Raw genomic sequence first — 21,194 nt, forward strand, 5'->3', positions numbered from 1 at the left:
AAGTGTGTGTAAAAACCTATTTATCATGTTATTGCAAGTCACAAACCTAACTAATGTCCTAGCATCTTAAATATGTTTTTAAGAATGCATAATATTAAATATTCATAGCTGCTCATGCATAAATACATACCGCATCCTAGAATCTGCACTGGTTTCTGCGTCAAAAGAGCATCAACTGGCAAGTGGGCGGGGCGAACACATCGCAGGATACGAGCCAATCAACTGCCTCGCTTATTCTACTTCTATGACACGAAAAAAACAGTAGCACGCCGCTTCACCGTGGGAGACAGAACGGCATCCGAACAGCATCCGAGCCGCACCGACAGTCCGCATACCAGCCTCAGTGTAGTACCCTAATGGCAACGGAGGACAAAGGAAAAACGGCGGCGCCCCAGGCTTTACCGGAAACGGGTTCCCTTTCAGCAGCAACAACAACACACAGCAATCTAAACAATAATAACAACAATAATAATAACAACAAAGACAACGAGGGAAGCGACGGTGCCACAACAGCCACATCTACTGTTGAATCCAGTGGGGCTGAAAATATTATAGGAAACGGTTCAGCTGTTAATACCACCGGAGGCAATAACGGCAAATGGGTCCGTCTCAACGTCGGCGGGACGGTGTTTCTAACGACACGACAGACGCTGCTAAAGGAACAAACTTCCTTTCTGTACCGACTGTGCCAGCAGCAAGACTTACATTCTGACACGGTAAGACAGCAGTGAGGGATGTTAATGTATGACTGAGGTGTAGTAATGATGCAACGGGGGTCTTCAGTCAGATGGATGTAACGTTACGCGTGCTGCGATGATTTTTAATGCGGACCCTCAGTGTTTGTGCATCATCGCACTTATTGGCCAGTGAAATCCACATTTTACTTCACACAGCCTCCAACTGAAGCTGATTTTGTGTAGAGGGAAGTCCTTTTGATGGAGTGATGGCCAGATCATCAGTACATCCTAAATGTATATGAGTCAATCTCATGTAATCACATCTTGGATGTTGATAATGTAAGCTTTATTATTATAATTATTATTTATTACTATTAATATTTTTTACATCATATTTATTGAGTTGATGGGAAAGCATGAATTGAAATCTGGCACATGAACAATCCTTAAGAAAAAGAAACAATACAGCCAGATAAGCAAGTAAAGTCATAAACAATCACAAATAAATCTAGGGTTATGGATACTCCTTGTTAAATGACCAAAGTGAAACGAGGCCTGGTAATCCAAATAAAGCATCTATATCTTATAGAACTGATCAGTCAGAATGTAAAGCACATGCCAGGAGTTCCAGTGGGACCAGAGCTAATATCACAACTCTTATGTGAAGCGGGCCTTATTATCACTGATCCACTGCAATAAAATGTTTTCTTCTGGGAGCGGAGGTTAATATTATATAATTTCCTGTTGGCAGGTGTCTGCTTGGAAGGCCCAAATCTAATAAAACTGGATGTAATTCAGGTTGGAGGACAAATATATTTAGTATTTCCAATCACACTTGGAACATGTTAAAAATAATACCTACAACCTGCAACTTCAGTTTTACATTTTAAACTCATGACAATCAGAGATTAGAAAGGCCAATGAATGGGGAATATATATAAAATATTTTGATATTTTGAATTGTATTGGCTTTTTGGCATATACAAATGGATTTTTTTGACATTTTGTTCAATATGTCTTCCCATCATCAATGGTAAATACAGTTTATACAGGTGAATTCAGGTTGATTGGGGCACTTTTTCCAATTCCTCTCAATAGCAAAAAGTGTCCCAATCAACCAGAATTCACCCTATGTGTAGTCCCCCCCCCCCTCCCTGCATTACAGTAACGAGTGTTGTTTTTAAATGTATAGGCCTAGTAGTAATCATTAGTTCGCTATCATATCAAATGTATTGTTATGAAAATGTCAAAATGCAAATAATAATAATTGGTCCTAAAATAATTTTCTTTAAGCTTAAGTATAATTTTTCCATTTCTTTCTTTTAGCTATGTGGTGAAATATCGTGAGATTTACCTATATAAATGTAAATGTGTGTTATAAAAGTGTCTTTTATCTTATAGCACTAAGGCATACAAAAAGTCTTTGACTTAACAGATGGTCCTCTGCCTTCACAGTATCCACCCCCTCCTCTTATATTCCCTCTTATTCCACACCCACAGTGAGTGATGAGGCACAGACGATCACTCATCACAGCTCAGTTATTACTGGCCGCTGTGGTGTTGTGTGCTCTCTCACTGCTCATGTCACTCTTCTAATGAGATTAGAGTCATGGCACCTTGACGACTCCCAGCCCTCTGTACAAAAATATCTATGGGAGGCTTCTCTGTTCTATTCCTGGACTGGTCTTTGTTTCATTGCTAGTTTACATGCATTTTTCCTTTTCAAAGAGTTTGGGTTTATAGCGTTAAATGATTTTATTACCATTCTGTTGAGCCAGAAATGTTTATAATTTAGAAAAAGAATACTTCATTCTGACTTTAAGGTACATCATGTATTGGATAAAGGCTTAAAGTGTTAGTTCAACCAAAAATGGAAATTCAGTCGTCATCATCAGCTGCTCACCCTCATGTTGTTCCAAACTTGTATGATTCGTTTTTTTCTGTGGACCATAAGATACTTTGAAGAATGTTTTTGAATATTTTGAACATCCATTGTTTTTTTGGACATCAATGGAGACCAAAACTTTTTGGTTACCAACATTCTTAATATTTTAAGATTCATCTTATCTTTTATGTCACAAGGGGGTATTGACTATTATTATAGTGGATATTATTAGCTTCTCAACTTCTTGAGTGAATGGGCTTTTAAAGGGTTAGTTCACCCAAAAATAACATTTCTGTCATTAATTACTCACCCTCATGTCGTTCCAAACCCGTAAGACCTTTGTTCATCTTCGGAACCGAAATTAAGATATTTTTGATGAACTCGAGAGCTCTCTGACCCCCCATAGAATGCTACGTTATTACCACTTTCTTGGCCCAGAAAGATAGTAAAGACATCGGTAAAATAGTCGGTAACACTTTACAATAAGGTTGTATTAGTTAACATTAGTTAATGCATTAGTTAACATGAACTAACCATGAACAGCACCTCTGTTCAGCATTAGTTAATCTTTGGGTAACACTTTACAATAAGGTCCATTAGTTAACATTAGTTAACTACATTAGTTAACATTAACTAATAATGAACTGCACTTATAAAGCGTTTATTAATCTTTGTTAATGTTAATTTCAACATTTACTAATGCATTATTAAAATCTTGTTAACATTAGTTAATGCACTGTGAACTAACATGAACAAACCATGAACAGCTGTATTTATATTAACTAACGTTAACAAAGATTAACTAATGCAGTAACAAATGTACTGCTCATGGTTAGTTCATGTTAGTTAAATCATTAACTAATGTTAACTAATGACCATTATTCTAAAGCGTTACCAATCTTTGATAAGGTTAGTTCATATAAATACAGCTGTTCATGGTTTGATGTTAGTTCACGTTGCATTAACTAATGTTAACAAGATTTTAATAATGCATTAGTAAATGTTGAAATTAACATTAACAAAGATAAATAAATGCTTTATAAGTGCAGTTCATTATTAGTTCATGTTAACTAATGCAGTTAACTAATGTTAACTAATGAAGCTTATTGTAAAGTGTTACCAAATAGTCCATTTGACTCCAGTGGTTCAAATTTAATGTTATGTGCAAAAACAAAAACAAAACAAAAATAACTTTATTCAACAATTTCTTCGCTTCCATGTCAGTCTCTGAAGCTGTTCACATAAGCATTATATTTTTAATTTTAACGATGTCTTTACTCCCTTTCTGGGCCTTGAAAGTGGTAATAACGTTGCAAAAAAATAAAAAAATATCTTAATTTGTTTTCCGAAAATGAACAAAGGTCTCACAGGGTTGGAACGAGGGTAAGTAATTAAAGGGTTAGTTCAACCAAAAATGAAAATTCTGTCATTAATTACTCACCCTCATGTCGTTCGACACCCGTAAGACCTCCGTTCATATTCGGAACACAAATGAAGATATTTTTGTTGAAAGCTGATGGCTGAGAAAGGCCTCAGATAGGCCTCCATTGGCATTCAGTACATTTATACTCCCAAGACCCATAAAAGGCACTTAAAACGTCGTTACAAAGTCCATCTCACCACAGTGGCTCTACAATAATTTTACGATGCGACGACAATAGTTTTTGTGCGCAAAAAAAAATCAAAATAACACCTTTATCCAACTTGTTATTGTCTTCCGTGTGTGCCTCCACGATGCATGCGCGAGAATATGACGCAGATCCGGCGTTCAGACACATGACCCAGAAGCGATTTGTTTACAAGCAGAGGAAGACGCGCGTGTCTAAGCTGTTGGATTCTACATTGATCGTGCTTTAGGTCTCGGCGTAGTTCTCAAAATGGGGCTAAAGTGTGCATTTCATGGATTCCCGAACGCTGGCGCTACGTCAAATTCTCGCGCATGCGTCGTGGAGGCATACACGGAAGACAATAACAAGTTGGATAAAGGTGTTATTTAGATTTTTTTTTGCGCACAAAAACTATTGTCGTCGCATCGTAAAATTATTGTAGAGCCACTGTGGTGAGATGGACTTTGTAACGACGTTTTAAGTGCCTTTTATGGGTCTTGGGAGTATAAATGTACTGAATGCCAATGGAGGCCTATCTGAAGCCTTTCTCAGCCATCAGCTTTCAACTAAAATATCTTCATTTGTGTTCCGAATATGAACGGAGGTCTTACGGGTGTCGAACGACATGAGGGTGAGTAATTAATGACAGAATTTTCATTTTTGGGTGAACTAACCCTTTAATGACAGGATTTTCATTTTTGGTTGAACTTACCCTTTAACATGAGCCAGAATGTTATGTTAATGTTTCTGTTAAAATTGTTAATTTGGCGGTTTTTGATTGCGTGCTGTGATGCTTTATGTGGCACAGGTTATTATGCAGTTCTGTTTTGAAATTAATAAGCTCTTTGTTTGCCTACTAGGTATTTCCCATGGGATGCAGCTAGTTCCCTATTGGGACTTGGTTCTCATACTTCCTTGTGCAACTGCATTGTTAAACGTAATGCAAGATGAGTGTGGACAGATAGCAAACTTGTCCGATTTGAATTCTGTGTGTTTAGGGCAAATACAGTAGTATTGTGTGTAAAATCCCCTGTGCCTTCTCGAGTTCTTGTGAAATCCCGAGCGGGACGACAGCTTGTCTCTTCTGACTCACTGCAGAAGTCATGCGCAGGTGTTGTCATGCCTGCTGCTGTCAAGTCTAGTCATGTATATTGTAGGGCTGTCTGCTGCACTTGCCGTTTCGAAAATGGGATTTGTGTATGTGTGTATTTGCTCATCATGTGTAAATTAAGTTCTCTGCTATTATCTGTGAGATTTTGTGCTGCTAATGAAAATATTTGTTAATGCTTTTTTCAACTCCGTATGTGATAATTAGCTTGTTGTCTGTCTATGTATGTCGTTCATATCCATGTTGTGAATCTGGAGTTAGTCCCAAAATGATTGTAAATTGAATTAAAGGGAAGGGATAGTTCACCCAAAAATGCAAAAATGAAAATTCTGTCATCATTTACTCACCCTCAAGTTGTTCCAAACCTTGTTTCTTTGTTCTGCTGAACACAAAAGAAGATATTTTGAAGAATGTTTGTAACAAAGCAGATAGAACAAGCATTGACTACCATAGTATTTTTCCCCTACTATCTTAGGGTGAACTATCCATTTAAAGGCACAATATGTAAGATTTTTAGTTTAAAATATTTTAAAAACAGAATATTTCCAACAATGTTTAAATCCAGAGAAATCAGCTATTAACCATGTGTTACGGACCATGTCATTGTGTTGCCTACAAAGACGTCATATAAGCGAAACCATAGAAACAACAAAGATGCTTTAATATATTATCTTTTATGAGACAGGTGAGCAACTGTTTGGATACATTTATCAACAGAAAACAAATTATAGTTCTATTGTTTGAATCGCTTGTTTCCTTAATTTACCCCGTATCATGTTTTTACCATGCCTCAGAGACAACACTATTTTGTCAAGTGGCTAACAGCATAATCAGAGAGAGCTTTCTCCATCACTTACTTAAGGATACTTAAGGTCATGAATTGGATATTTGTAATAAAATTAAAGGGGTCCATGATGTGTTTTCATGTTTTCCTTTTTCTTTAGTGTGTTAGTAGCTGTTTATGCACGTATAAGATCTGCAGTTATAAAGCTCAAAGTCTCCCACAAAAAGATTTATTCTATCTAAAAGAGAAGATCCAGACGCCTCGATCAAATTCTCCCTCACCAACCTACATTACTAAGTGGAAATATTTGCATAATGCCACCCAAATGCATACGCAAAGAAAGAAGTCGTGGCTTCAGTTATATTATAGTAGTTATAGTATTATAGTAGTGTTGTCGCCATCATATTGTGGAGACGCTTTGTGTTTCTGCAAAAGCAACTTTATTTGGCCTTCCAAAAGTAGAGAAAATTAAGAATCAGCGGTTAAAATGTATTACAACACTGTTCCAGAATAGCACACACCAAATGTATGTGTGTGTGTACTAGGGGTGTGCTTTGGGACTGCCCTCACAATTCGATTCGATTACGATTCACCAGGTAACGATTCGATTCAATTCGATTCTACGATGCATTGCGATGCATCAAAATTCTACTGCACACAACAAGGCAAATTTTTAATCAGTCATGAGGCAATACAAGCAGTCAGATATTGAACAACAGATTTTATTGGCTGCTATGTGTGTATTATCACTCTCCTGTATCTTTGACATAATTGTCATTAAATAAAATAAAATTGAATGGTACAGGGTTTTGGATATGGCATTTTCAAACCTGAAAAAGAAAACATAAATCACTGCTTTCAGTGCTTTGAATGAGAAATGTTTCTCTTCTCTGCTTTAGAACCATTTGAAATTAAATAGAGCAATAATAACAGCCAGCAGTGAACATAAGTGTTTTAATTAATCAGTAATCTCCCTCCGCCTCAGCCATCCTGATTGTTGTTGTTGTTGTTGTTATGACCCCGGAAGTAATTGAAACTTCACAAATTTATTGTCCAACTCAAGGCCAGAAAATAAACAATGACATAATCGATTATGGCACTTAGCCGCATCGATGCTGAATCGTGCATGCCCCGCATTGCGATGCATTGCCGAATCGATTATTGTTGACACCACTAGTGTGTACACAGCGCATTTTACGGAGGACAGTTTCCTGAACCTGGAAGAGTATAAGGCCAGCTGTGCACAAAGGCTATTTAAAAAAAAAAAAAAAAGGGGGCAATTCCAACTTTGCTAGGGCAATCTGGTGCTTCTGTTTCAGAACCTGTAAGAATGTCTTGTTATATGTTAAAGTATTTGTTATTGACTTATTAACACTGCACTTTTAGAAAGGAGGGGCTTTGTAGAAAAGAAATCAACGCTTTTTAGCAAGAATGGGCATAGAGGAGCTACAATAATGTACAGTATGTGAAAAATAATGTTTGGAGCTTTAAAACATTTTAAAATTCTATTACACCGAATACACAAAATACTGATCTTTGAAAATAGCATCATATAACCACTTTAACATTTCGATTTCACTTATCGATTCCTGTGTGCATTTTAATGTGATTTCAAACCATTTTCAAGCACATGAAGACGGTAAAGAGAACTCAATTCGGCACTCGCATGCTGTTTTCTGTGCTGGGTACATCCAGAGCACACGCACAGAGAGCCGTCTCTCATATATGCACAAATACTGAATTAAGTTCTTCTTTGCGTCTTCTTGAGCTTGAATGCACAAATACACACACAAAATTACGTCAAAATATCCTCGTAAACGCAGTCGGTTTTGTCTTATGTGAACATAAATATTTGAAAGAAAAAAAGCGCATGTGTGACAGTATATTCGATCCTGAGGTCTTAAAGGGTTAGTTCACCCAGAAATTGAAATTCTGTCATTAATTACTCACCCTCATGTCGTTCGACACCTGTAAGACCTCCGTTCATATTCGGAACACAAATGAAGATATTTTAGTTGAAAGCTGATGGCTAAGAAAGGCTTCAGATAGGCCTCCATTGGCATTCAGTACATTTATACTCCCAAGACCCATAAAAGGCACTTAAAACGTCGTTACAAAGTCCATCTCACCACAGTGGCTCTACAATAATTTTACGATGCGACGACAATAGTTTTTGTGCGCAAAAAAAATCAAAATAACACCTTTATCCAACTTGTTATTGTCTTCCGTGTGTGCCTCCACGACGCATGCGCGAGAATATGACGTAGCGCCAGCGTTCGGGAATCCATGAAATGCACACTTTAGCCCCATTTTGAGCACTACGCCGAGACCTAAAGCACGATCAATGTAGAATCCAACAGCTTAGACACGCGCGTCTTCCTCTGCTTGTAAACAAATCGCTTCTGGGTCATGTGTCCGAACGCCGGATCTGCGTCATATTCTCGCGCATGCGTCGTGGAGGCACACACGGAAGACAATAACAAGTTGGATAAAGGTGTTATTTTGATTTTTTTTTGCGCACAAAAACTATTGTCGTCGCATCGTAAAATTATTGTAGAGTCACTGTGGTGAGATGGACTTTGTAACAACGTTTTAAGTGCCTTTTATGCGTCTTGGGAGTGTAAATGTACTGAATGCCAATGGAGGCCTATCTGAGTCCTTTCTCAGCCATCAGCTTTCAACAAAAATATCTTCATTTGTGTTCCGAATATCTTACGGGTGTCGAACGACATGAGGGTGAGTAATTAATGACAGAATTTTCATTTTTGGGTGAACTAACCCTTTAAAGGGACTGCCGTCTGTGTTATTACTGTTAATCAAAGAACAAAAAAAGATAATCACTCACTGATCTTGACTGAATGGCTTATATAAGAATTATATTAGCTAGTGTGGTATTTTTGTTAAAACCATAAGAAAAGGTTATTGTTCTCTAGGCTGCTGATTTTCTTTGAAGGGTGCTGATTTTTTTCATGGAAATCAGCTGCAATAAAACATTTTGCCAAAAAACACAGAATAAATATGTTTGGTATAAATGGTTGACTAAATGTTTTTACTTTACTGGAATCAAAACTGGGAATCGGAATTGCTAAAATTTAAGTTTTGAGAGGGGACCACTATTAACTGTATACCCTTTTTACTAATGGTTATAACTTTATAGCACAACAATAAATAATCCACACAACTATCTCTCTTTAACATAACATCATGTAGAGCCCTATGATTTCTGTGATGCAGAAAATGCAGATGGAATCCAGTCGCAAATGGAACTTACCTTATAAAGCATAATATCACCACAATTTTGGACGAATAAATCAAAAGGGCTGTGCAATGAATCAATTCTGGCTTGTTGTGTAGGTGTGTTGTTCATGTCCATGTTGTGAATCTGCAGTGAGTTATCTCATTTATGCTCTTTTGCTCTCGGCTTTCTCTATTATAGTGCTTTTATAACCTTGCAGCGCTGCTATTCAGTCTTGAGCCTTCTGTAACGACAACATCTTCCTCTTTCTTTTTACCTCTTTCACCATAGTGTGTTTCTATGCACTCCCTTTTTTGTGCCTTTTGAGTGCTCTTGCCCTGGGCTCAGTTGTGTAATGTTCTCTGTAGGGCATGTTGTACTAGGGTATGATGTAGCCTACATTATGTCCTGCTCTGTAAGTCCTGTCTCGCAGAGAAGACCCTCAGCCATTCTGGGACAATGACTCTGGCCATGCTAATGTGACCCCTGCTCACTGCCACTTTCCACATGCCCTTTCCTTTAATGTTTTTCCACTCTTATGCCAAGTCACATTTTTATTCCCTGTTGTGATGTACTATTCAGTACATCCTGTACATCAGTTAAACATTTTCATCACCGAGTCAGTTACATTTACATGTTAAATATTTGCAAGTTAACAACATCTAATATTGATCAAATATTATATACATCATTAATAAATGTTATTTTTTATAAATTACATATTTAATGTAATTGTGCTAATACAGTAAATATCACATTATTAAACATCTAATTTCATTTCATTATTAAACTGAGAGACCTGTGATTGTGTTTGTGTAGGATGAAACTGGCGCTTATGTGATTGACCGAGATCCCACCTATTTTGGTCCCATACTCAACTATCTGCGACATGGGAAACTGGTTTATAACAAGGAGTTGGCAGAAGAAGGTCTGTTCATTTATTTTCAGAACTGTTGTCAGTTGTCAAATGTATGGTCATATTTTAATATTATAATAATATCTGATATTTTAATATCAACCCATCATAACTATTGATGCATTGGTACCATATGATTATCACCCAATATTATTGATCTTTTTATTTATCGGTATTATTCAATTGTGCTATTTTAGTATCATTAATGTAATATTATAGTATGTATTTTATTTGTATATTTTCATTTTTAATTAAAATGTTTTTAAATGATGAAAATGTTTTTTAGTTTAAAAAAAATATTAGTTTTAGTTAACAACAATATCAGTTGGTTTTTGGATATTTGTAAATGCCAATTCCCCTATTTTTGCATTTAAATTATTTTTGATCTAACACTCACTTTAAGTTAATCTTTAAAAACACTAATATAATAGCACTGTTAAATGTAATCTTTTGCAAATCTCCAAATGAAAATCCATTTGTTATAATGTGATGCCTAAATTCACTTGCAGCTTTAACAACCATTCATTTTGGGTGATTTATTTTTATTAATTTATTTGGAATTTCAATATCTATTCAAAACGGCACATTAATGTAAGAAAATTAAAAAATGAAGTGTGTCTCTGCCGTCAGGTGTCTTGGAGGAGGCCGAATTTTACAACATCACACCGCTGATTAAATTAATCAAAGAGAGGATTCTTGAGCGAGACTCCAAGGCCACACAGGTAAAGAGCAGGGTGTTTTAGCATGCCTCCCATTTAGCTTCATTTTCTGGAAATACATTGCATTTTTTCCATTAGTATATCCAGTTTTCGGCTTCATCGCTTTCTCAGCACTATATTTCTGTCCGTCTCAGTTTCTACTGTACATTTGTGATTATATTTGCGTGCTTATGCAACAGACGTCAGTTACTTGCCTTTTGGCATTCTCCTCTACTACCCACTACATTTCTTTTTTACACTTCACCAGTCTTCATCCACCCTCTCTCTCTGTCTCTCATACAGCAGGTACCACCAAAGCACGTTTATCGGGTGTTGCAGTGTCAGGAAGAGGAGCTGACCCAGATGGTGTCCACCATGTCAGATGGCTGGAAGTTTGAGCAGGTCAGCGTGCGCGCCTGCCGAAAACCCCGCCCCGGACTGCTCTGGACTGTGGGTTGGACTGACACTGAGTTGATTTCCCTTCCCCTGATCCTAATGCTCCCAGTGTCCAATTCTCCCCTCAGATTCAGAGTCCAGTAACGTAGCTTAAAGTGTGAAATTAATCTTTTTGTATCCATATGGACTTTACATGGTCAGTTGCACCAAACCCTCTTAATCATTACGCTTTTTTGAAAAATGACAAACTATATGATATTATTCCAGCTTTGTCGTTTTGCACATCCCTAATGATATTTTGCACATTTGAAATGTGGAAAACTACATATTTTAACTAAATAAGACTGATTTAGGGTCCACCATACACCAATAAGATGTTTCTTAAAGGAATAGTTCACCCAAAAATCTCACCCTCATTTCATTCCAAACCTCAATGCATTTCTTTCTTCTGTAAAAACACAAAAATATATATTTTGAAGAACTTCGGTAACCAAACAACATTGGTGCCTATTGACTTGCATTGCACAGACAAAAAATATATATCTGAGAAAAATATTTATCTTGTGCTATACACAAGAAAGATGTCATACAGGATTGAAAAGACATGATGGTGAGTAAATGATGAAAGAATGTACATTTTTGGGTGAACTATCCCTTTAAAATACATCCTTAAAATGCAATGCTCATGGTGTGAGACACTAAAAACAATGCAAGAAATCTGCATGTGTATATAAACAAACATTTAAAAAACTTAAAGGGTTAGTTCACCCAAAAATGAAAATTCTGTCATTAATCACTTACCCTCATGTTGTTCAACACCCGTAAGACCTCCGTTCATCTTCGGAACACAAATGAAGATATTTTAGTTGTAATCTGATGGCTCTGAAAGGCCTCCATTGGCACAATGGCACTTTACACTCTCAAGACCCATAAAAGGTACTAAAGACGTCGTTACAAAGTCCATCTCACTACAGTGGTTCTACAATAACTTTATGAATCAACGAGAATAGTTTTTGTGCGCAAAAAAACCCTAAATAACGACTTACATAGTGATGACCGATTTCAAAACAATGCATCATGAAGCTTCGAAGCGTTATGAATCAGTGAGTCGATTCATGATTCGGATCGTGTGTCAAACCGCCAAACTGCTGAAATCACGTGACTTTGGCGATTCAAAACGCTGAATCAACTCACTGATTCATAACGCTTCGAAGCTTCATGATGCATTGTTTTGAAATCGGTCATCACAATATAAGTCGTTATTTAGGGTTTTTTTGTGCACAAAAACTATTCTCGCCGATTCATAAAGTTATTGTAGAACCACTGTAGTGAGATGGACTTTGTAACGACGTCTTTAGTACCTTTTATGGGTCTTGAGAATATAAAGTGCATTGTGGCAATGGAGGCCTTTCTGAGCCCTCGGATTTCAACTAAAATATCTTCATTTGTGTTCCGAAGATGAACGGAGGTCTTACGGGTGTCGAACGACATGAGGGTAAGTAATTAATGACAGAATTTTCATTTTTGGGTGAACTAACCCTTTAAGGTAAAAAAAAAAAATTCAAGGCCATAAATATCTGTTACTCTATATTGCACAAAACCTCACCAATAGACTAGCCAACCTAACCTATCTCTAATGAATGCGATGATGTTTTTGGTGCAGCTGACTAGGTATTTGATCCATCTTGATGTTTTCCTTCATGGTCCTTTCCCCTTTCCTCAAATCTCAAGTACCTGTCATGATGAAAGACTCTCTATCTCTCTCTTTCTTGGCTGTTCTTTGCTTTTCAAGATGGTGAACATTGGGTCATCTTACAGCTATGGAACAGAGGACCAGGCTGAATTTCTGTGTGTGGTGTCAAAAGAGCTGCACACCTCGGGTGGAAGTTTGGGGACGGAGCAGAGCCACAAGACTAAGGTTGGAGAACCTACAGACACATGCACACATAACGGCTCATTTTACACAGTCCGTTTTTGATCGTGCCAACTCACGAACACCGTAAAGCACAGTTCCAGTGACACATTTCTCAAAAACATGCTTATGACCTACAAAATCGGCATCTTTTCATCTCATTTCACATCAATAGCCTTGAGATCCATTCGCACACCTACTTTTCACAAATTCATAAATCTTTTTCATTTTTTTTTTTTTGGTATGCCATCATCTGTCGTGCTGCGATCCTTCCGGTTTCTGTTCACCCTGTTGTCCACTCATAACACTACTAGACCTCGGACACACAGGAGGAGGATGGAGCGAGGAAGGAAGAGGAGGAGGAGGAGGAAGAGGGAGAGATAAATGCCACCCCCAATGAGTGGATTAGAGATTAGCAGAAACTTGTGTCAAAGGAATTGGTGAGGAATTGCTGTCATGTTGGTTGTATTAGTGGTAGATGTAATAAATTCCAGTAGTCAAAGGGTTTTGGTAAATTGCATTTCAGTGCAAAAAATAAGATGAATATTAGTTTGTTTGGCTGTGAAAATAGTCCTCTGATATAAGTTTGTATGAGGAGGATTTATCCAACTAGTTTTACTTGCCTTTTATGAGCACAGTGCAATGAAATGCAATAGCCTTCACCTCCTTGCAACTCCCAAGCATGATTTTCCCTCATAAGTAACTATTCTCTATATAAACACAATTCACAAGTGTGCAGACAAACTATTGCGCTACACTGAACCTTGAATATATATACACTATATTGCCAAACGTTTTGGGACATCTGCCTTTACATGCACATGAGATTTAATGACATCCCATTCTTAATCCGTAGGATTTAATATGGAGTTGGCCTACCCTTTACAGCTATAACAGCTTCAACTCTTCTGGGAAGGCTTTCCACAAGGTTTAGGAGTGTGTTTATGGGAATATTTTACCATTCTTTTAGAAGCGGATTTGTGAGGTTAGGCACTGAATTTGGACGAGAAGGCCTAGCTCGCAGTCTCCGCTCTAATTCCTCCCAATGGTGTTCTGTCTGGTTGAGGTCAGGAGTCTGTGCAGGCCAGTCAAGTTCCTCCACAGCAAACTCACTCATCTATGTCTTTATGGACCTTGCTTTGTGCACTGGTGCGCAGTCATGTTGGAACAGGAAGGGGCCACCCACCAACTGTTCCCACAAAGTTGGGAGCATGAAATTGTCCAAAATGTCTTAGTTTGCTGAAGCATTAAGAGTACCTTTCTCTGGAACTAAGGGGCCAAACCCAACCCCTGAAAAACAACCCCACACCATAACCCCCCCTCCACCAAACTTTACACTTGGCACAATACAGTGAAGCAAGTACCGTTCTCCTGGCAACCGCCAAACCCAGACTCATTCATCGGATTGCCAGACAGAGAAGCGTGATTGGTCACTCCAGAGAACACATCCCCATTGCTCTAGAGTCCAGTGGCGGTGTGCTTTACACCACTGCATCCGACGCTTTGCATTGCACTTGGTGATGTAAGGCTTGGATGCAGCTGCTCGGCCATATAAACCCATTCCATGAAGCTCTCTACGCACTGTTCTTCAGCTAATCTGAAGGTCACACAAAGTTTGGAGGTCTGTAGCTATTGACTTTGCAGAAAGTTGGCGACTCTGTGCACTGTGCGCCTCTGCATGCGCTGACTCCGCTCTGTAATTTTACGTGGCCTACCACTTTGTGGCTGAGTTGCTGTTGTTCCCAATTGCTTCCACTTTGTTATAATACCACTAACACTTGACCGTGGAATATTTAGTAGTGAGGAAATTTCAAGAATGGACTTAATGCATAGGTGGCAACCTATCATGGTACCCCACTTGAATTCACTGAGCTCCTGAGAGCAACTCATTCTATCGCAAATGTTTGTAGAAGCAGTCTGCATGACTAGGTGCTTGATTTTATACACCTGTGGCCATGGAAGTGATTGGAACACCTGAATTCAATGATTTGGAGGGGTGTCCCAATACTTTTGGCAATATAGTGTATATCTTTAAAATGGGATTTTTTTTAGCACAGGTCACTAGACCAGAAATGGTGAACAAATGACTCAAATGAATGACTTCAATATTTAGCACAGCGTCTGTTCCATAAACTGCCATTGAGTCACTGCCATCTCCACCCATATCCATATCAGCAAAAAAAAATCTTTGTATTTGTCATAATTACATGAAACATACAAATATATAATTGTATATTTCTTTAGATACACTACTAATTTGTAATTTATTTTCCATTTGAATATATTTTAAAATGTATTTTATTCTTATGATGGCAAAGCTGAATTTTAAAGGTCCCATGGCATGGCATTTTTCTATTATTTTATAATGTTTCCTGAGGTGTACTTATATTGTTAGTATGATTTTTACATCATAAAATGTCATAATTTAGAAATAAAAGGCATTTTTTCAATACTGATGTTTGCCCTGTGGCTGAATGCCCTGTTTCAAGAGGGCTGTTTCAAGTCTGCTGTGAGACTTCAGTAAAAACGCCCACTGTTGTGATTGGCTGACATCTTTGCATTTGAAATGAGCGGAGGGGGCGTGGTTTAACGAGGTCTTCGAGGCACGAGCAGGCACGAGCTGCTGCCAGAGAGACGGATGGTCCGGAGTTCACTTCACATCAGTTCTGTCAGTCTCAGTTCAGTGAACTGTTATAGTTACAGCATATACTTCAGGTTATTAGTCTATTTCTAGTCGGAGTGACTGTCACTCATGTCAGAAAGTTGGTAACTTTAGTAAATTATGGATCAGCGCTGACTCGAGACGCGAACCCTTTAGAACGATTCAGTCCGATTTGGTGAACTGATTCGGTTTACTAAAAAGAACCGGTTCAAAAGAAAGATCGTTCGCGAACCGGACATCACTAATGTACCAGAGACTGAGCTCAGCGATCGCTAACAAAGTTATTTATAGTAACTACTGAGTTATGAGAGCGCTGTCAGTCAGCACGAGTTTATTGTGTTAGTATCTGAGAATTCTGAATAAACACGAGTCCCAGTCACGCCGAGTCCGTCTTCATCATTATTACCAACTTTGTAACACATGCAAAGTACCATTACAGCTGTCGAGATGAACGAGTTACGAGTAAGTGTTTTGATAATACCATTATTTTTTTAGATATGTTCCTATCATATGAAAGGCGTCAGTGACGCGCATTGAGTACACAGCGCAAACAAAGACACAACAGCAGTAATCGAATGTAATCCAGTTTATTGTGGGGCTAGGCTGCCTAGTCCGGATATGCTCACGCGTAAGGTGCGTAAGGTGCCTCCGCTGTGGGCCAGATGCAGTACTGGGGGTCTGGGATGTTGAAGGCCGACCGGTCAGTGCAGCCCGAGCTTCGGCGTGTGTGAGGTTTATCTCTAAAGATGTGACTCTGCTGATGTTGAGCAGAAACGACTGTATTGCACATTTTTAGAACAGATAGACGCGACGAGGACGTACAAAAACACTGACTCACAAGATAGAAAACACGAAAACACCGTTCTGTCTGGAGAGAGAGAAGCCGCTGAGTGTGCACGAATAATAAATAATTAGCTACATATCAGAAATCACTGATCACAGATCAGAAGGAACTGAAAAAAGACTTCTGTTTTCATTTGTACATCCAAACACTGAGAAACTGCCAGCGTTCACTCGTTCGCAAGCAACGATCTCTCGAGCGCTTGCATGGGCGTGCCAGATTCTCTGGGTGGAGGAAAGGGAGGTAACGTTCCTGCTTGGACGTCAAACCAGGAGACTTCAGGATTGGCTAGTCTGGCCAGTCATTTTCTCAAAGGCAGAGAAAGACAGCCAGAACTCGGGTTTACACCGATCAACATTTCTATCCACTTGGGGACAATATTCAGGCTAGGGGAACTCATATTAATGTTGAAAAACCTCATAAAATGAAAATTTCATGCCATGGGACCTTTAAGCATAATTACTCTAGTCTTCAGTGTCACATGATCCTTCAGAAATCATTCCAATATGCTTATTTGCTGCTCAAGTAACATTTCTCATTATTATACATTACATTAAATTACATTACGTTACCTTTTTTTATCAGGATACTTTGAAGAATAGAAAGTTCGAAAGAACAGCATTTATTTGAAATAAAAATCTTCTGTAAAATTATAAATGTCGTCACATTAGCTTTTGATCAATTTAATGCATTCTTGCTGAAAAAAATATTAATTTCTTTCAAAGAAATCATACTGACCCCAAGCTTTTGAATGGTAGTATTTCTATAATATCTTTTCCAACTCTTTTGCAGCTGTTCCAGATCCATGGGTCCCGGATGTAGGATACAAAGAATTTTATTTTTCTAGATATCCATTTTTTTTTTCATGTGCTCATGATGCTGTTTTTATAGCCATACTTTTTTAGATTTGTTGACTCAAACAACGGGTATTAGAGGGAGACTTCACAACCAGCAGCAAAAAAATTTAACTCAAAGGCGCCTGAGGTATTAAGAAAAGATCACAATTACTTAATCTTAGTACATGGCCTGTTACCAAAGAGTGCAACCTAGTCATGGGATACTATAGTAAATGTAAGCAAATAGTAAATATAAGGCATTTAAACAATAACTAAAAGACTTAGTCTGGCTTAGTCGGGATAGAAATTGTCATCAATTATGGAAAGACTGTGAGGATATGAGACTGTAATCAGTTATTTAGTATTTAGTGTTTGGGTTCTGCACATTTGCTATAGCAGAAGAAGACGGATCTGCTGCAGACACAGGCCATGACTTGTTCCATCTAGCATCAGCTGTGGGTAAAGTGCCAGCAGTGTCACCCTGGCAGACCACCAGCAGCGCACTTTACCCCCATTTACAGTCTGGAAGTTCATTTTGATAGTCGTTGGCGCCGACTAGAAGGTCAGGGTGTCATTAGAGGTCACTGGGATATTACAGGGCTCGGGAGGGTTCTGGTTGTGTTTGTATGCTCTATGTGGATTTTTAATAGGTCCGGGCACAGTTTACTTACACTGAAGTTAGTTTTGTTCATTCAGCTAATGTGCTGCATTATGATACTGTGTCACTTGTTAATGTGTTTTGTGTGAAGGATAGATTTCTTTAAAGGGAACTAGCCTGGCAATCAAAATCGTTCCAATCAACATGCCTCAATTCAACAAATGATCAAGCACCTTTTGCTCTCTTTAGCCTAGAGCCGTGCAAATTAGCTTTCTTTGGAATTTTTATGTACTGTGGGCTGATTTGCATGCCTAAGCTCGAAGCTTGTTCATTAAATATGCTGTAGTTTTGCACAAAATTTGCATAGATACAGTGCCCCTAAACATATTTGGACGCTTAAGCCATGTTAAAAATGCATTAATGTCATCACTTTATATAACAGAATAGCAAACCAAGTGGCTTTTATTTTAAAGACAGATAGCACAAGCACACTTTTCACAGGAAAATTTCACACCTGTGTAAACCATGGGAACGGGCTTCATAGTACATCCGCTAAAAATAGTTGCGACCAGTCGATTAAAGTAATTGAAAAAGAAAAAGTTAAAGGGGTACTTCAGCGCTGGGAAGATGAATGTGTATTTAAACTGGGTCATTTATGTAGTAGAAATGTGAAATTATTTTTGAATTTGGTGCCTTCTAGACTGAGAAAAGACTTTTGACTCATGTGGATGAAAGACAACAACTCCCAGAATGCACTTGCTTCGCTGCCCTACGAGGCCACTCCCAAAGCCACGGCTACTGGTTATCACTTGCCCACCGCGGCACCACCCCCACGTTCATTTTGTTTTTCATAGTAATACAATCATTTCGTTCAGTTAGAGAATAAACACTACAATTAAAAACTGAACGTGTCTTTTCAATAAAGTGTGAGTGAGCCGAACGAAGGTCACGGCACAGCAGGAGTCAGATTTCATTCATCACGAGAAGAGCTGAGGTAAGCACGGCAGTCATTCTCGGCGCGTGTCCAGTCTGGCACGTTTTCAGATCGCATATGGAAGCTTAACTTTCATAGGAATTCATTGAAAAGTTGAAACACTCACTTTGCTCCGCTCCGTTATTAATGCCCGATCCGAGCAGCCGTGCGCATTTACATTCTGTGAGTGAGATCCCACCCCTATGGGTGGGTTGAAAACATGCAGAACTAGCTCCTTCTACTGGTTGTAGTCTTTAGCCTCTGGCCAAAAAATCCTCATATGACGCAAAATGACGATATTTGCGTTATCGGAGGATTTTTTTTCCAGAAATAAAATGCGGGGAGGGGGAAAGTACAATAATTTGAATATACTACCGGGTTTCTACTAATACAAAGCTTAATGCTAAATCGCTGAAGTAACCCTTTAATTCCAAGTCAAGCTTCCTTTGTTTGCAGATGTCACATATTCTCTATTTAATGCAGTGAAAAGTTTTTCAATCGGACTTACAGTAAGTGTGCAAAATTGTTCAGATACTTTTTGGGGCCACTGTATATTTAGATGGGTGAAATATTGTTTCGTTGTCATGTTTAATGACAGCATTATCGGTCAAAACTGACTTGAAATAGTTTTTTCACACTGTATGTTCAATCAGTTTGTAATGGTAACATGACCTATTATTATTACTTCTACATTTATACAAAGGAAAGAGGCATTTGTAAACACAGTTTTGTAGCTCAGTGTGTTACTAGGGCGATCAATTCTTATTCTGTCCCCATTAGCTGCTGCTATGTTCTAGAACTGTGAGCATAAGTCCTTGTGTCTAGACAGAGAATAGTGAATTATATGAAACCGAGGAGATATCATAAATTCCATCAACGTGTGTAGATGCAACTGATGTAGAAGCAGCAGAAGTTTTGATACGACACATATCATAGCATGTCAGTGCAGTACAGTATAATAATCTCTTTAAATTTGTACTGGTGTGTTGAACAAATCTCACTGCATTGGTTTTCAGAGGTATGTTTTAGTTTTCAAGTTTGATCTTTTATGTATTAATTGCATCATTTTTATGGCCTTGTATTTTTTTATAATCATTCTGTGCCATCCATCTGTATTTATTTTATTCTAATAAATGTCAGATTATGTTACTTGTCAGGGCACAGGCAATGTTTTGGTTTATATTGAATTTTAGTCTGTACACACACAATGTCCCATTTTTGTTACAGTTAACTTGTGTAACATTTCTTTAGTATCAAAAACAGCCTCATGAAAATGACCTAATATTGATGGCACAGACCATTTTTTTGATACTAGAGAAACGTTACATAATTTTTATTATGGGGGACATTTTTTTGCTTCCCCCCGCCCTCTATGTTGTTTTCTTGACAATTTCTTAAATTTATATGTGGAGTATAGGCAGTTTGTATACCATACTTCCAGTCTGAGCACTTATCATTTATTTATAAAATAAGGGATGTGTTGTGGCTTTTTTATTTTTTTTTTCATGGTGTGAAAGGTAAAATTAAATTTTGTTGTTATTTATTTCGTTTTTTAATGTACTTTTATATCTATAATTATGTACTTTAATTATTACCTATTGAGTTTTGATTAGCATTAAAATCACTGCAGCCTGTTGAAACAAACTCCTCAAGTTAAGATGATGTTTAGTAATAATTACTGATGGTTTTCTTAACTTAAAGGGTTTTGTTGAAACTGGGCACAGACCCTTAGTAGTGTATGTATGCCAAAGAAAATTGGATTCATGTTAGTCTCATCAACCAAGAGAATATCGTTTAGCACAGAAAACAATCATGAATTACTATAGATGTCCAAGCAGCATTGTTGTGTAAATAATTATTAAAATAATTGAAATAAAGTTTGGGGTTTTTTTAAAAGTGTGTGAAACATTTATCATGTTTATTATTATTTAGCTATATCTTTATTGTGAAACATTGTGTTACACTTTCATGCTTCATAAACAGTCACTGACTAACAGCAGATCTACTGCAGTTTGTTGTAGAGTGTTTAATATCATTGTATGATTAAACATATTAATGCGAATGCA

General features: G+C 37.8%; 1 protein-coding gene across 4 annotated transcripts; it reads left to right on the forward strand.

Moving 5' to 3' along the window:
• The first annotated feature begins 177 nt into the window (after positions 1-177).
• kctd17 (potassium channel tetramerization domain containing 17) lies at positions 178-21,194 on the forward strand. 4 transcript variants are annotated; one of them, XM_079845846.1, is made up of 7 exons: positions 178-716; positions 10,116-10,224; positions 10,843-10,934; positions 11,214-11,360; positions 13,099-13,224; positions 13,533-13,658; positions 17,514-21,020. In XM_079845846.1, exons 1-6 carry the CDS (start codon positions 357-359, stop codon positions 13,632-13,634), a joined length of 936 nt encoding a protein of 311 aa, XP_079701972.1. In that variant the 5' UTR covers positions 178-356; the 3' UTR covers positions 13,635-13,658; positions 17,514-21,020. The 4 variants fall into 4 exon arrangements, with proteins under 4 accessions (XP_079701972.1, XP_079701974.1, XP_079701975.1 ...); XM_079845847.1 differs by having other exon boundaries at positions 253-716; positions 11,214-11,312; positions 17,514-21,021; XM_079845848.1 differs by lacking the exon at positions 13,533-13,658.

Source organism: Gobio gobio, assembly GCF_949357685.1.
Source record: "Gobio gobio genome assembly, chromosome: 20".
NCBI lineage: Eukaryota > Metazoa > Chordata > Actinopteri > Cypriniformes > Gobionidae > Gobio > Gobio gobio.